Source organism: Dama dama, chromosome 5, assembly GCF_033118175.1.
Source record: "Dama dama isolate Ldn47 chromosome 5, ASM3311817v1, whole genome shotgun sequence".
Taxonomy (NCBI): Eukaryota; Metazoa; Chordata; class Mammalia; order Artiodactyla; family Cervidae; genus Dama; species Dama dama.
The window spans coordinates 98,525,262-98,541,153 of NC_083685.1; the positions used below are offsets into that span (position 1 = coordinate 98,525,262).

A 15,892-nucleotide genomic window follows, 5' to 3' on the forward strand; every position below is an offset into this window, starting at 1 on the left:
TGTCTGTGTTGGGACTGCATTTGGCCTCACGTAAGAGATGCCACCTGGCCTTGGTTTCAACAGGGAAAGGTGTATTTCTCTTTGCAGAATGGGAAGTGCTGGGGGACGCACAGGAGATGGTGAAGGCCCTCGGTGACTTGCTCAAGAGATCAGGCCCTTTCTGTCTCCCCACTCCTGGCCTTCTCGGTATAGTCATGCTAATTTCACAGGCTGGTGCGAGGACCAGAAGGACAGCATGTGGGAGTGTGAACGTGCTCAGGGGTCCGAGTGGCAGGGCTGTGCTGCAGGAGGGCTCCACCTCTGAGGATGGTCCCCCCACCAAGGCAGTGACCTGAGTAGCCTTCCACTTAGCACCACCCACCCCTCTGCCTGGACCCTCTGGGACCCTGCTGACTTCTCTTCCTGTAACAGTGATTTGCGTGAAGCACAGTCAGCCCGCTGCTTCTCTCAGACCAAGGGCCAGTTGCTCAGAGTCTTTACAGGATCTTGAAAGAATGATTTGGAAACTGCACAGCAAAGAGCCCTCTCCTGTAACCAAAGGCTGGGCCTAAGGACATGCCTGCTCCATGAAGCAGACTCACTGCCCTGCCATCACCGAGGATGACCCTCAGCTCTGCCCATCTCAGCTGGCGCCCGGCTCCTCCCTGACAGCTCACCAACCCCAGGGGGCCAAGGGGTCCCCAGCTTTGAGGGGCCTCAGGTGAGGGTGATGCACTCTGCTCCCCCAAGATTCTGCTCTGGGCCAGCTCCTGCCTTGGTGGAGATGACATGGGCCTGTGGGTGACTTGGCTTGGACCCTCCAGTGACCGTGCAACCTTTGGTGACCTCCTCCCAGCTGAGTCCAAGGCCCAGAAGTCACTGGCACGCAGCTGTGTTCCATCAGCACGGAGGGGAGGATGTCTTGGCGTGGGTTTCAGGATTACCAGCAGGCTTGTGAAGCTGGCCAAGGGAGGTCAGCTGGCAGGAGCCTGGGGAGTCCATATCCGCCTGGTGGTGCCCACGCCTGCACCAGGGGCTCAGGACGCCAGGGGCCTGTGCTTGGCCCTTTGCTGTCACCAGGCCAGCTCAGAGAAGCCACCATGGCCCATCGCCCTTCCTGTCATAGGGATGGGTCTAAGGTCATTGGTCACTTCCAACCATCCCCTCTTCATAGCATCATCCACAGTGCGCTTCGAGGCTGAGTGAAAGAAAAGAGGGAAGAAGAAGAAAAAAACATTGGAAAATGAACTTGAATTTAGGATGGATTTGACAGACGTTTCTAATAGAAGGTTTGCTGCTGTTCACAGGGGCGGGATTGGGACAGTTCCATTTCTTCCCCTAGACCTTGTCCCCTGCCCTCCCCTCACCTGGCTTGGAGCACCCTGCCCCATGCCCCCTCCTCCCCTAGACCCGTACTCCCAGGGTTTCCAGAAGCTCTCACGTGTCCAGACACAACTTCAACAAGCAATTCCTCACATTCCTGTCCTTTGTGCACCCTCGCCTCTCCGCCTTCCTCTTCCTAATTCTCCTCCTGAGCCCCTCCTGGGCCCGAGGCTGGCCAGCTGGGAGAGGCCGGGTCTTCACCCGCGGCCTGGCGCCCTCATGCTGAGCGGCACCCGCTGGGGAGGTGTTAGCGTAGCTCTTTGGGGAGCGCTGCTCTCACTTATTCCCTCGGATATTTTTTTCCCATTTGGGATAGAAACAGAGCAGCTCTGGCACCAAGTGAACTTGCTGCAGGTCGCCCTCCTGCAGACAACTCCTCACCCTCTCCCGGCTTCTCTTCCCTGGGGGGAGGGCCAGGGAGACCCCAGGGGAGTGGGCGAGAGCATTGGCCTCCCTCCTGCCTCCCCTTCTCTGCCCACACTGAGTCCACTGCCTAGGTCCAGGGAGGCAGGTGTCCTGTGTTTGCAGATACTGCAGTTCTTGCTCAAGCCTCGTGGAGTTAATGGGCATCGAGTTCCCAGGTGACACTAGTGGTAAAGAACCTGCATGCTCATGCAGGAGACGTAAGAGACGTGGGTTCAATCCCTGGGTTGGGAAGACCCCCTACAGAAGGGCATGGCAACCCACTCTAGTGTGTTTGCCTGGAGAATCCCACGGACAAAGGAGCCTGCTGGGCTACAGTCCATGGGGCCACACAGAGTTAGACAAACTGAGTACCTATAGCATGATACGCTAGTCCCCTGTAGCCAAACACTGTAGATGGGGTGACTTAAACCACAGATACTTATCAGGACTTTGGAGTCAGAGAAGCCCAGGATGGAGGTGCCTGCTGATCTAGTGTCAGATGGAGGTTCTTCCTGATTTTCTGACAACAACCTTCTTGCTGTGTGCTCGTACTGAGAGCTCTTTCTCTCTTCCTCTTCTGAGGGCGCTGATCACACCATGAGGGTCCCACCACATGACGTCATCTACCTGATTACCTCCCAAAGGCTCTGCCTCCTAATGCCATCACATTGGGGGTTAGCTTTCAACATACGAATGTGCAGGGGGTACGCAGTCATTCAGTCCATAATAGGGGGCATGTCCCCTTAAACTCCTCTGGTCATTTTGTCACTGGGTCCTGGAAATAGGGAGGGAACCTTGGGGTGCAGTGTGACGGGGTGGGCAACTGCAGCTCTTTAGCCCATTGCAAACCTGGAGGAGGGGTGTGGGGTGCAGCAGCCCTTGACCTGAGAACCAGGGCCTCGTGGCACTTCCCAGCTTGGCCAGTCCTTTTCTGCAAGGCCCTGGGGGTTCCTTCACCTCCAAGTCTTTAAATTTCATCAGGGCCTTTAACTGAAGGATAGTTAAGATGACTCTTCCTAGAGCTACAGTTGATGGGTTTTGTGATCCAGAAGCCTGAGTCTCAGACTGCCTGCCTGCCAGTCCGGTTGGGTGGATAGAGCAGAGTGGGGGCAGCAGCCCTTGGGGGGACACTCCTTGCTGACTCCCTCTGAGCTGGCAAACCCCAGGGCTTCATCCGGCCCCAAACCCTGTCCCTCCCACTCAGAGGTCAGCAAGGATGCCTGGCGCTAGGAGCTGGCTGGGGGCAGAGGAGCAAGAGAGCACAAAGCAGCCTGTCAAGGGCAGGTGTACCCCCAAATCTGACTCCTGCCCTCCCACTCAGCCACTGGCTATGAGGTGTTCCTCCTGGACCTTCAGAAGGGCACCCCGACTTGATTCCTCTGCCCGGACTGTCCTTTCTGGTTGGTCCATTCTGATTTTCGTTTCCCGTCTCCAGGTAGGCAGGTGGTCAGTGATCAGAGCTTCTGGAATGTGTGTGGGTTGGCTCCCCACGCCCCGCTCAGCTCTTCCCCTAAGGTGGGGTCTGGGGGAGGGGACTGCCGCTAGGTGGGGAGGGCCTCGGAGGAGGGTGGGCTCTGGTCACTCCCACCCTTTTACCCCCCCTGTTTTGTGTCCCCCACAGCCTGCGATTGCCACCCTGTGGGCGCTGCTGGCAAGACCTGCAACCAGACCACAGGCCAGTGTCCCTGCAAGGACGGCGTGACCGGCATCACCTGCAACCGCTGTGCCAAGGGCTACCAGCAGAGCCGCTCACCCATCGCCCCCTGCATAAGTACGCGGGGCGCCCCTCCTCCCGGTCATGCGGGGGCTCGGGGTCACCCATGTCTGGGGGCCAGCGGGGGTAGCTCTCATTGAGGTGGATCTCTGCACTCAGTGGGGACCTGTGTGAGACCCCCAAGCCTATGGGAGTCTCAGCAGAGCCAGCCTGTTCATGGCTCTGTTCTGACAGTCTCCTGCTCCCAGGGTGGGGGTGCCAGGGGAAGCACATCCACCTCTTCCCGTATCCACCTTGGCCCTGGGCCTGGGCTGGGAGTGAGGTCTGGATCAGGGGCTGCTGCTGTGGGAATTCCAGGCCCCTCTGCCCTGGCAGGTTCGGAGCAGAAAGAACGGACTTCGGGCGGGGCACCCACGGCCTTTAGGACGGATGGCAACACCTCTGAGGATTCCAGAGGCCCCTGCAGGCTAGTGGTCAGCCCCTTAGTTGCTGGAACTTGGGGAAGGAACAGGAGTGGCTCAGCGCCTTGGCTCGGGAGAGCTTTAACATGTTAAAACCGCACAGGTGTCATGAGCAGAGGCTTAGCCCTGGTGGACGCCAGGGGCCTGGCTGGGCACTGGCCCCTGGCCTTAGCCTGTTTGATTCTGAATACAGGGCTGACCTGAACCCAGAAGGGGGGACGAAGGAGGAGCGAACCCCAGCCTCTGAGGCAGACCCCAGGCACGAGGCTGCCTCTCCGGAGCAGGGCTTAGCATACCCTTCCTGGGGATTTGGCTCACTGCCTGGTTTTGTGTGGCTGGCTGGGTTTTTTTTTTTAAAAAAACCTTTTAAAAATGATTGAAACAAAAATTAAAAGATTACTAATTTACGACTTGTGAAAATGATATGGAAGGAAAAGTTCAGCGTCTGTAAATAAAGTTTAATGGGACCCAGCGGGGCTCACTTGTTCACGTGGCCTGTGGCCACTTTAGGGCTGTGACGTCAGAACCGAGTAGTGGCGACAGAGCCCCTGTGACCTGCAGGGCCCGAAACGTTTCCTAGCTGGTCCTTTGCTGGAGCAGTCGGCCCACCCCTGCTTTATGGTTTTCAGTGTCCTGTGGCTCTGGGTGGGCACCAGCTTCTCAGGTCAGATACCAGGGTCTGGGAACAAACAACCTGAAGCAGAGCAGGAGGCTGAGGGCCAGGCAGCTGCTTGGAGTCCTTGGAGCGGACCCCTGGATCTTGCGGGGAATCCGCTCCCCGCCACACACTGGGCCGGAGTCTTTGACATCCCACACCTCACCCACCTGACTTGAGTGTGGCCGCACGTCCAGGACACTCCTGGCTGCGTGGCTTCCAACAGGTCTTATGACCAGGAGATGTTGCCGTGGTAACAGAGGATAATGCAAATCTGAACCAGGGGAAATTGAACCTGTGTCCATCCAAGGTGGAGCAGGTTGAGATAGTTTTCACAACGTCTAATTGTCCGGGTCTCACAGCTTGCGAGGATCTTTCTCTTCCAGCCCTCCAGAAAGCTGGACGTTTTTAGAAAGCTGGGAGGAGATCAGCCCCACCCTCCGAGCTTGTGAAAACAGGGGAAGCAAACGAGGTCTCCCTGTGAGGGGGTCAGGAGCTGTCGAGTTCCCAAAATGGCTGGAAGCAACATTTCAAATCCCTGAGGGGAAAGACCTGGAAGTGGAGCTGATGTTTCAGAATTAGGGATGGAAACCTTAGGAGATGGGAAAGCATCTCACTTTTCAACACGCTCTGTACCTTTTCCCTTCCTGTTGAAAAGGGTGGGCTGATGCTGGGGGTGAGCGTCACTGCCAACCACCTAGAGACCCGGGATCTCCCTCCTGGGATTTCTGTGAGCTCTTCCTGCTGGCACCAGGTTTCAGGTGTCCAGACAGGACCTTGGACGCTTGTGTCTGTTTGATCACAGCTCTGGGAGCCACGGGGCCCTCTGCTCAGTCCCAGAGCCAGGCCTGAGGAGCGGGGCTCAGGCTGCCAGAGTGCCTCCATGGCCACTGGCCCCAGCCCCTTTCCTGGACTTGCAGGATTAGGCTGGGCTGTCTGGATTTCCCTCTGGAATGTTCCTGCTGGGACCAAGAAGCTCATGAAGACTCACAGGGAGCCCAGCTTCTTAATGAGCTGCTGTAACAGGGCACCTGTAGCTTGCTGTCGATGATAAAACAACTTGAGAGTGGACTTTGGGCTCCATATCGAGGGAGCCCTCTGCCTGTTCCTTCTGAAGGTGCAGAGCTGGCTTCTGTGGGTGACCCTCAGGTTTGCCCCCAGGCCCGAGTTTTCCATCTTGACAGTCCTCCAGGACCCAGGTGGCAGCTGATCTAAAGTCTGGGGGTCCAAGGGAGATCTTAACCCCTAGCAGTCAGGTGGTGGCCAAAACCAGCGGGGTTTGTGGAGGTGTCTGTGACCCCACATTCATATGGTCACTCAGCAGGGGAGGTGACTCCCTGCCACTCAGGGAGTTTGGGTTCGTGGTTTGGCCCCAGCTAGAAAGAGAAGCTGGAGCCGTGAAGTCTCGGTCTTTCCTAGAGACTGGCTGAAGCTCTTCACCTTTTCTGAGCCCAGGACCGGAGCTTGTAGGAACTCGTTGCTGTTCTCAGTAGGAGAGGAATGGTCCCAATAGAGCACACTTCTGTCTGGCCCTGCCATCTTCCGCATTGTCAGTCTGTTCTCCCTGCCGAGAAGACACCTTAGCTCTTGAGGTGTGAGCCCGTGGGAACCTAGGCCAGAGTGCAGGCCCCTCTCTGCATGTGGAAGACACCCCCTAGCACCCTCACATGCCACCCCTGCCATGGACACCTTCCCCACCCACGAGTCAAGGTCAGCCTGAGCTCAGAGTCTGTTGAGGATGAGGAAGGGGGACCTAAGGACCCCTCTCTGTCCCCGGCCCCGAGGCGAGTAGATGGCACACAGACAGCAGAGCAGGCAGAGTCCTGCCTTCCTCTCCTCCAGTCTCTGCCAGGTGGAGGGGCAGCTTCCAGCCGAGAATAGGGTGGCCTGGCCCCTACACCAGGCTTTCCCTTCCTACCTGACCGTCATCTCCCGGGGTGAAGAGTGGGACCAGGAGGGAGGGCCCAGGGACGTTGGGAGGAATCTGCACTGTGCTCTTTCTTCTCTAAGGTCAAAAATAACGTGTTCTGACCTCGTTTCCCTTTCCCTCCATCTTGAACCCCATAAAGAGATCCCTGTGGCACCGCCGACCACTGCAGCCAGCAGCGTGGAGGAGCCGGAAGGTAAGCGGTCCCTTTGCTGCTTTCCTGCTTTTGCTGTGGGGTGCGCTGGGGGCTGGGGAGGCAGGGTTAGAGGGGCCAGACTCCTCTAAACCACCACTGGGGCACGGGCTGGTATCAGTGGTTCCCCTGGGCTGCACTGTGCAAGATGGAGCCACATGGCATTTTCTGCAATGATGTCCCTTCTAAGAATAAAGGGGAGGAGGCTTTATTAGTGCCTAGGGCTAGCTTCTCTTCCAAGCCTGGGACCCTCAAAGCCACGGTCCTCCTGCTCCGCCAGTGAGGGGAAGAAGCTGTCTTCCAAGCAGGGGCCTGTAAATTCCTTCTTGCAGAGAGGGAAGGAGATGGGTGGTGGGGATGGAACGGACATTCTTAGAGCACTGGGGTCCACAAACAGAATGAGGAGGGGTGTGAATCGGGACAGGAAGAGACTCGCTCTCATTGTCCCTTTTCTCTAACCGAAATCAAGAGTTTCCAAAAAGAAAAAAAAAAAAAGAACTTCCCTGGTGGTCCAGTGGTTTGGACTCTGCACTTGTACTGCAGGGGACAAGGGTTCTATCCCCGGAGGGGAACTAAAATCTCGCATGCTGTGTGACCCAAAAAAAAAGAAAGTTTCCTCCATTGCAAAGGTGGACCACAAACCACAGCTGGGTCAGCAACATCGGAGATTTGGCCACCTGCAGAAATCCCAGCCATTTCCACATCATGTTAGAGTTGGTGCAGGTATCATGAAATATTATTTATGCTTGCTAATTGCTTTAAAATGATGAAAGTTACCAGCCCCGCTGTGGGATCTTGATTTATAATCATCAATAAAGAAACACATACATTACATCACTGTACCATAAATCTGGGGTTTTGAAAATATTTGGGTAAGTGTATTTCAGTATTGATTAGTTTCCTTTGTAGTCCTGTGGATTTTATTTCTGCATTTAGAAATATTACTATGAGAAAGGACCCATGGAGGTCACCAATCCTTGGTACAAGAAGGGTCACCCAACCCTGGCTTTGGGCACAGAGAGGACTCAGAGCCTGGCTGGAGGGGGCACCGGGTGGAAAGCAGGTCAGGCTGTACCCAGTGCCGTGGGCCTGGGGTCACATGGGGCTTTTGTGTACTGGTACTTGGAGTAGGGAGCTTTCCAGGTGGCTCGGTGGTAGAGAATTTGCCTGCCAGTGCAGGAGGCCCAGGACGCATGGGTTCAGTCCCCGGGTCTGGAAGCTTCCCTGGAGAGGGAAATGGCAACCGACTCCAGTATTCTTGCCCGGGAAATCCCACGGACAGAGGAGCCTGGCAGGCTATAGTCCGTGGGGTCTCAAAAGAGTTGGATATGACTTAGTGACTAAAACAACTTGGAGTAGGAGTGGGCATGGGGGGCAGGAATGGTGACAGTGGGGCCCCCAGGGGACATCAAAGTCAACTCGGGGGCCCTCTTTGCTCCTCTCCTGGCTGGCCTGTGGGGGAGGCCTGGGTACCCACGTGGTCACCTGAATGCTTTAGAATAGACTGGATTGTTTGGAGTGTCGGCCAATCCCTGGGAACTTGAGAAAATGGATTCAGGACTTGGATATTCATAGTCACCAAATGGCCCTCAAAGAGGAAAGGACAGAAAATTTCAGGGAGTGTTGGAGGCCTCACCGGGGAGAACCAAACACATGGTGGACTTAGGTTGCTGGGTCTTCAGCACCTTTGGTTGAGTCTCAGGGACACTTACAGGAGAAATTGTGCTGGGAGGGGGCTGGAGGAAACAGCATCATGGGTGCCTGGGAGGGCACTCTTTGATAAAAAACAGATTCAGAGGGACAACCCCAGTTCATCCAGCTCCTGGGCTTCCCTGATAGCTCAGTTGGTAAAGAATCCTCCTGCGATGCAGGAGATTCCGGTTTGATTCCTGGGTCGGGAAGAGCCCCTGGAGAAGGGATAGGCTACCCACTCCAGTATTCTGGCCTGGAGAATTCCATGGAATTCCATGGGGTCGCAAAGAGTCAGACACGACTCTTTGAGCAACTTTCCCTTTCAGAGCAGTTGAGAAGCGAGAAGACACTTTCAGGTCATGGAGTCCTGCTTCTTGCTTTTGCTGTGACATGAGCCCCAGCAAAGCTCGCTAGGATGAGCTCCTCGGGCTGAGAACACAGCCCATCCAAGGTCAAGGCAGATCATGCTCTCTCACTCTTGTCTCCCACTTTTCTGGTCCTTGGAATCTTGACTTTAGGTTTCTCATGGTGGTTTTTTACTTTTTCCTTCCAAATTAGAAATGTGCAAATGGAATAGAGGAGAAGCAAAAAACAACTCATGAGATTTCTCTACAGGCCACGAGAAGCTGGTATAAAGCTCAACCAGACAAAAGATTCCTGGGCAACTAAGTTGTAGCATCTTCCTTTGAAAAAACTTTACCAATTCTCAGTTAAGTTTTCTCATTCCTTTTGGTTTTGTTACGTTTATTTCCTTTCTTTCTTCTGGACCTTGGAAAACATGATTACAGTGGAAGCAAACAGTCAACGAACACCCTGAACAGAGCGCTTCCTCCATCAAGGGGCTAGGTGAGCAGGTGTGATGGCTGTTGAGATGCTGGGTCCTTGGCCAGACCCGTTGTGACCTTCTCTGGGTCTCCGGATGCCCAGAATCTCTCATGCTCTCCCCAGGGAACTTGGGCCAGATCCGGATCATGGGCTCTGGGACTCTGGGGTCTGCCTCCACAAAGGCCTTGCTTGCCTCATCTCAGCAGGAGGGAAGTTGTGGGCAGGAGGCCAGGGGGCCCCCTGGGAAGCAGGGCCTGGGAGCTCAGTCCATCCAAGCCTGTCGATTCTTGCAGTGTTTGAATAGGGAAGGCCTCCATGCTGGGCTGCCTGAGAAAAGCTTGTTTACTTTTGCCTGCGGAACGAAGGAGAATTAATAAAGCCGAGAATTTGTCCTGAAAGCTGATGGACATAACCTCACCCTGAACTCACCCATCCCCTTGAAGGGCCAGTTCTCTCCGGGAATGTTGTCCACCTGCTTGCTGAGCCAGCTGGTACCCCATTTTGGGGGGAAGGGAGGCAAGTAACCGTGTGCCTGTGGGAGACCTGGGGCTGGGAGGGAGATAAAGACCACCCACTTTGAACCCACCGATTTGTAGTTGTAGAGACCTCTACCCCTGCGTCCCCTCACCATGCATCAGCTCCAAGGTATCGGTCCATCTGCATGTTTGGTTTGTAGAGGCCCCTGGGTTTAGCAGAGTAAGCGCTGTCTCAAAGCCAGGATGGAGAAGGCAATGGCAGCCCACTCCAATACTCTTGCCTGGAAAATCCCATGGACGGAGGAGCCTGGTGGGCTGCTGTCTGTGGGGTCGTACAGAGTCGGACACAACTGAAGTGACTTAGCAGTAGCAGTAGCAAAGCCAGGAGATCTGGGGTTGATCCAGCATTGACTGTGAAGCCTTGAACAGAGCAAAGACTGCTGTCTTCTGCCTCCTTGAAGGATGAAAGGATGGGACCACTGGTCCTGGGCCTCCCTGCCCTGCGTCTCCTGGGAGGAATGAACTGCTAAGCTTTCTTCTTCCGTGTCTAACACCTGCTCGCTCTGGTGATCTGCTTCTCCCACGAGCCTCGCAGGCCCCCATGGGCAGAGGGTTCAGGTAAATAGTTAACACCTGGCTGGAGGTGGGGCCTGATTTCTAGCCTTTGCTGCTCTCCCTGGTGTAAACCAAGCCCAGGTGAGCCTCCCCACTGGAAATAGAATGTAGACGCCTTGGGAACCAGAAAACCAGAGAGAGGCAGGGCGGCCTCTGAGAAGGCCAGGCGCTGATGGCTTGGGCTGGCCTCTGGGTCTGAAGGGACATGGCTGTCGTCCGAGTGGAAGCTGGACCCTGGATGGAGGTAGGAGAGTGAACAACCAACGCCTGGGCCCCCACCACCTCCCAGCTGGTCTTGGGTCCTCCCTGCAGCCCAGCTGCACTTACCCCTTTTGGGGCCCCACATGGTGCCCGCTGCCAACTGCTCCAGTGGCCCAGCCCGGGGGTAGGGGTAACTTCCAAGGCCCCCCACCCCCAGCAGCCCTTCATGGGAGCCAGGCAGCTGAATCTACATGAGCCAGCAACCCCCCCAACTCAGGTGCTCCCAGGTGTGGGGGTGTTTAAGGGGGTGTGGTGTGTGAGGGGTAGGGGTGGGCTTAGAGATGTCACCTCTGGTGACCCAGCAGCACCTCTGTTTTTTCCTGGAAGACAATTTGGTTTTTCTAGACCTGTAGCTGGATAGGGTTGGATTATTCTCACTTTAGACTTTGGTTTTCCAGGGGAGGGGTTAAGACTTGAATGCGGCATTGGCTGGTGTTTGGGTGGGGTGGGATGGGGGGGTGAAGGGCACCGAATTGGGAGTTTTGCCTGATCTTATTTCCTCTGCTGTGAAATTGGGTAGTGATAACACTGTTGAGTACGGTTATTGTGGGGATTAAATGAGATGATCGGGGTAAAGACTCTGGTTCGACAGTGGACTTATAAGTGCTCAGTAAGAAAACAAAAAAGCAATGGAATGCCATGGAAAATACAGATGCTTCCCTGGTGGCTCAGTGGTAAAGAATCCGCCTGCTGATGCAGGAGGTGGAGGGGCGGGGTGTTGATCCCTGGGTCAGGAAGATCCTCTAGAGAAGGAAGTGGCAACCCACTCCAGTATTCTTGCCTGGAGAATCCCATGGACAGAGGAGCCTGGGAGCTACAGTCCTTGGGTTCGCAGGAGAGTCGGACACAAATTAGTGACTAAACAACAAGAAGATGGAGGGAGGGGCTGAGCTGGGCTAAAGTCTCTCCATTCCTCACCAGGAGTGTGGGTTTACTTGAGGACGGGTGCAGAGAGTCAGCCAGAGGGAGGGCTCTTGGGAAGACCTTGATTGGAAGCAGGTGGGGCTGCCCAAGACAGAAGCCAGGTGGCTTCCTCACAGACCATAAGACCTTCTTAAAGACTGGAAGCCAGTTAAAGGGCTTGACTTCACAATAGCCAAAAGGTGGAAACAGCCCAATGGCTGTTTACTGGGACAAGTGGCAGAGCAGATAAACTCCATGTGTTGTGTCCATATGATGGAATATCATGCAGCCATAAAAAGGGATGGAGTACCAGCATGGGCTAGACCTGTTGAAAATCCTAGAAGAAAGTATGAATGCTAGTACCTTGAATGCTAGAATTAAATGCTAAAACCTTGAAAATACTATTCTGAGTGAAAGAAACCAGACTAAAAAGGCCACCCAGTCTATGATTCTGTTTATACAAAATGCCCAGAGTAAGCAAATCCAGGGTTAAAAAGTAGATTTGTGGTTGTCATGGAGGGGGAGCAGGGAGAAATGGGGAGTGAGTGACTGATGGATGCAGGAATTCCTTTTGGGGTGATGGAAGATTCTGGAACTAGAGAGTGGTGATGAGTAACACTGTGAATGTACTTAATGCCACTGAATTGTACATTTAAAAATGGTAAATTGTATGTGTGCTTTATCACAATTAAAAAAATTTCTTTTTGTTTGTGCCAGGTCTTGGTTGCGACATGCAGGGTCTTTGCTCTTTAGTCACGGCTATGTGAACTCTTAGTTGCAACATGGGGGAACTAGTTCCCTGACCAAGGATCGAACCCAAGCCCCCTGCATTCGGAGCATGGAGTCTTAGCCACTGGACTCCCAGGGAAGTTCTTACCAGAGGTTTTTTTTTTTTTTTTAAGTTGAATTTTTGAGGTCAGAGTGCAAGGGTGCAGTGGATCTGGTTTGTTTGGGGTGGGCTGACTGGAGAGCGGGAGCCCTGGGGATGGGGTGCTGGGGCTCAGGCAGCAGTGGGGGAGCATGCTTGCTTTCCTGACCCCTTGTTCACTGGGAGACTTCTGAGGCTGGGGGGCTTCTTAGTACCTCCCCACTTCATCCCCAAGCAGAAATAGCTCAACCAACATGGGGAAAATGGTAGACATCCTCTGTGACCTTCTGGACGTACAGTAGTGGCTGTGTGGCTTAGTGTTATGTTGAAAAGATCTGCCCACACAGCCCGCGTCCTTTTCTCCTTTTAGGGTTGTCTGAGAAGGATGTGGTTCCCTGGGTCCCAGTAAGGAGCCACTGTTACTCCTGGTATAGGAGAAAGGGACCTGTGAGTTTGTGGGGGCGGGAGTGGGGAGCTGGAATCCCCGACCACAATCACCTTTAAGCAGCTCTGGCTACTTGTAAGGACAAGGTCTGTTAATTGATTGCTAATTGGATTTCAAGAGATGGGGTGAAACAGGATGTAGGGCTGTCCAGGATCAGCCATTTGAGTAAATGGCCATCAGATAAGTATTGCCCCCTGAAGAGTTTGGTCCAGACTCAGCAGTGAAGATAAAGCAATTCTGGCTAAGTGAAGGAGAAGGAGATGACATTTATAGAATGCCTGCTCCGTGCTCAGCAGTCTTCCCAAATCTTAGCCCTTTAATCACCTCATTTACCTAGGTGAAGTAAGTACTGTTATTACCCCATTTTACGTAGGAGAAACTGAGGCTCGGAGAGGTCAGCGAGCTGAGATTCCAGCCTCAAGGTCTGTGAGTGGTGGTATTTACGGCTGTGCTGGGTCTTCATTGATGCCTCGGGCTTTCTCTAGTTGCAGTGAGTGGAGCTACTCGTCACGGGGCTCGGGCTTTGCTTTGCGGCGTCTTCTCTTCTTGTGGAGTGTGGGCTCTAGGGTGTGCGGGCTTCAGTGGTTGCATCTCGTGGGCTCTAGAGTGAGGGCTCAGTGGTTGTGGCTTCTGGGCTTAGTTGCCCTGTGGCGTGTAGGGTCCTCCTGGACCAAGGATTGAACCGGTGTTGCCTGCTTTGGTAGGTGGGTTCTTAACCGCTGGACCACCAGGGAAGTCCCTGTGAGTGGCATTAACCTCCATGTCATTTGACCTCTCGGTAGCCATGCTAGTTGGCCAGTGTAGGGTAATTAAAAAAAATTTTTTTAAATATATAAACACATATATATGAATATCTATATATGAACACATGTAGCCACACACACACGACCTTGTGGTAACATGCTACCAAGAGAGAAGACAAACTTGTGTGTCCCCACAGTTCAGTTCAGTACAGTCACTCAGTCGTGTCTGACTCTTTGCGACCTCATGAATTGCAGCACGCCAGGCCTCCCTGTCCATCACCAACTCCCGGAGTTGACTCAAACTCACACCCATCGAGTCGTGATGCCATCCAGCCATCTCATCCTCTGTTGTCCCCTTCTCCTCCTGCCCCCAATCCCTTCCAGCATCAGGATCTTTTCCAATGAGTCAACTCTTTGCATGAGGTGGCCAAAGTACTGGAGTTTCAGCTTCAGCATCAGTCCTTCCAGTGAACACCCAGGACTGATCTCCTTTAGGATGGACTGGTTGGATCTCCTTGCAGTCCAAGGGACTCTCAAGAGTCTTCTCCAACACCACAGTTCAAAAGCGTCAATTTTTCAGTGCTGAGCTTTCTTCACAGTCCAACTCTCACATCCATACATGACCACTGGAAGAACCATAGCTTTGACCAGGCGGACCTTTGTTGGCAAAGTAATGTCTCTGCTTTTTAATAGGCTATCTAGGTTGGTCATAACTTTCCTTCCAGTGAGTAAGCGTCTTTTAATTTCATGGCTGCAGTCACCATCTGCAGTGATTTTGGAGCCCCCCAAAATAACATCTGACACTGTTTCCACTGTCTCCCCATCTATTTCCCATGAGGTGATGGGACCTGATGCCATGATCTTAGTTTTCTGAATGTTAAGCTTTAAGACAACTTTTTCACTCTCCTCTTTTACTTTCATCAAGAGGCTTTTTAGATCCTCTTCACTTTCTGCCATAAGGGTGGTGTCATCTGCATATCTGAGGTTATTGATATTTCTCCCGGCAATCTTGATTCCAGCTTGTGCTTCTTCAGCCCAGCGTTTCTCATGATGTACTCTGCATATAAGTTAAATAAGCAGGGTGACAATATACAGCCTTGACGTACTCCTTTTACTATTTGGAACCAGTCTGTTGGTCCATGTCCAGTTCTAACTGTTGCTTCCCGACCTGCGTACAGGTTTCTCAAGAGGCAGGTCAGGTGGTCTGGTATTCCCATCTCTTTCAGAATTTTCCACAGTTTATTGTGATCCACACAGTCAAAGGCTTTGGCGTAGTCAATAAAGCAGAAATAGATGTTTTTCTGGAACTCTCTTGCTTTTTCGATGATCCAGCGGATATTGGCAATTTAATCTCTGGTTCCTCTGCCTTCTCTAAAACCAGCTTGAACATCTGGAAGTTCTCGGTCCATGTATTGCTGAAGCCTGGCTTGGAGAATTTTGAGCATTACTTTACTAGTGTGAGAGATGAGTGCAGTTGTGTGGTAGTTTGAGCATTCTTTGGGATTGCCTTTCTTTGTAATTGGAATGAAAACTGACCTTTTCCAGTCCTGTGCCCACTGCTGAGTTCTCCAAATTTGCTGGCATATTGAGTGCAGCACTTTCACAGCATCATCTTTCAGGATTTGAAATAGCTCAACTGGAATTCCATCACCTCCACTAGCTTTGTTCGTAGTGATGCTTTCTAAGGCCCACTTGACTTCACATTCCAGGATGTCTGACTCTAGGTGAGTGATCACACCATTGTGATTATCTGGGTCATGAAGATCTTTTTTGTACAGTTCTTCTGTGTTTTCTTGCCACCTCTTCTTAATATGTTCTGCTTCTGTTAGGTCCATACCATTTCTGTCCTTTATTGAACCCATCTTTGCCTGAAATGTTGCCTTGATATCTCTAATTTTCTTGAAGAGATCTCTACTCTTTCCCATTCTGTTGTTTTCCTATATTTCTTTGCATTGATCGCTGAGGAAGGCTTTCTTATCTCTCCTGGCTATTCTTTGGAACTCCGCATTCAAATGGGAATATCTTTCCTTTTCTCCTTTGTTTTTCACTTCTCTTCTTCTCACAGCTATTTGTAAGGTCGCCTCAGACAACCGTTTTGCCTTTTTGCATTTCTTTTCCATGGGGATGGTCTTGATCCCTGTCTCCTGTACAATGTCATGAACCTCCGTCCATAGTTCATCAGGCTCTCTTGTCTATCAGATCTAGTCCCTTAAATCTATAATCATAAGGGATTTGATTTAGGTCATGCCTGAATGGTCTAGTGATTTTCCCTACTTTCTTCAGTTTGTCTGAATTTGGCAATAAGGAGTTCATGATCTGAGCCACAGTCAGCTCCTGGTCTTGTGTG

At 52.8% G+C, this 15,892-nt stretch overlaps 1 protein-coding gene across 1 annotated transcript in view; it reads left to right on the forward strand.

The window, feature by feature from the left end:
* Window positions 1-15,892, forward strand: part of NTN1 (netrin 1) — a 191,434-nt gene that overhangs the window by 128,214 nt on the left and 47,328 nt on the right. Inside the window, exons 4-5 of the mRNA XM_061143469.1 lie at window positions 3,389-3,538; window positions 6,667-6,720. Of these exons, the coding sequence (XP_060999452.1) occupies window positions 3,389-3,538; window positions 6,667-6,720 (204 nt within the window). The remainder of the gene's footprint in view (window positions 1-3,388; window positions 3,539-6,666; window positions 6,721-15,892) is intronic.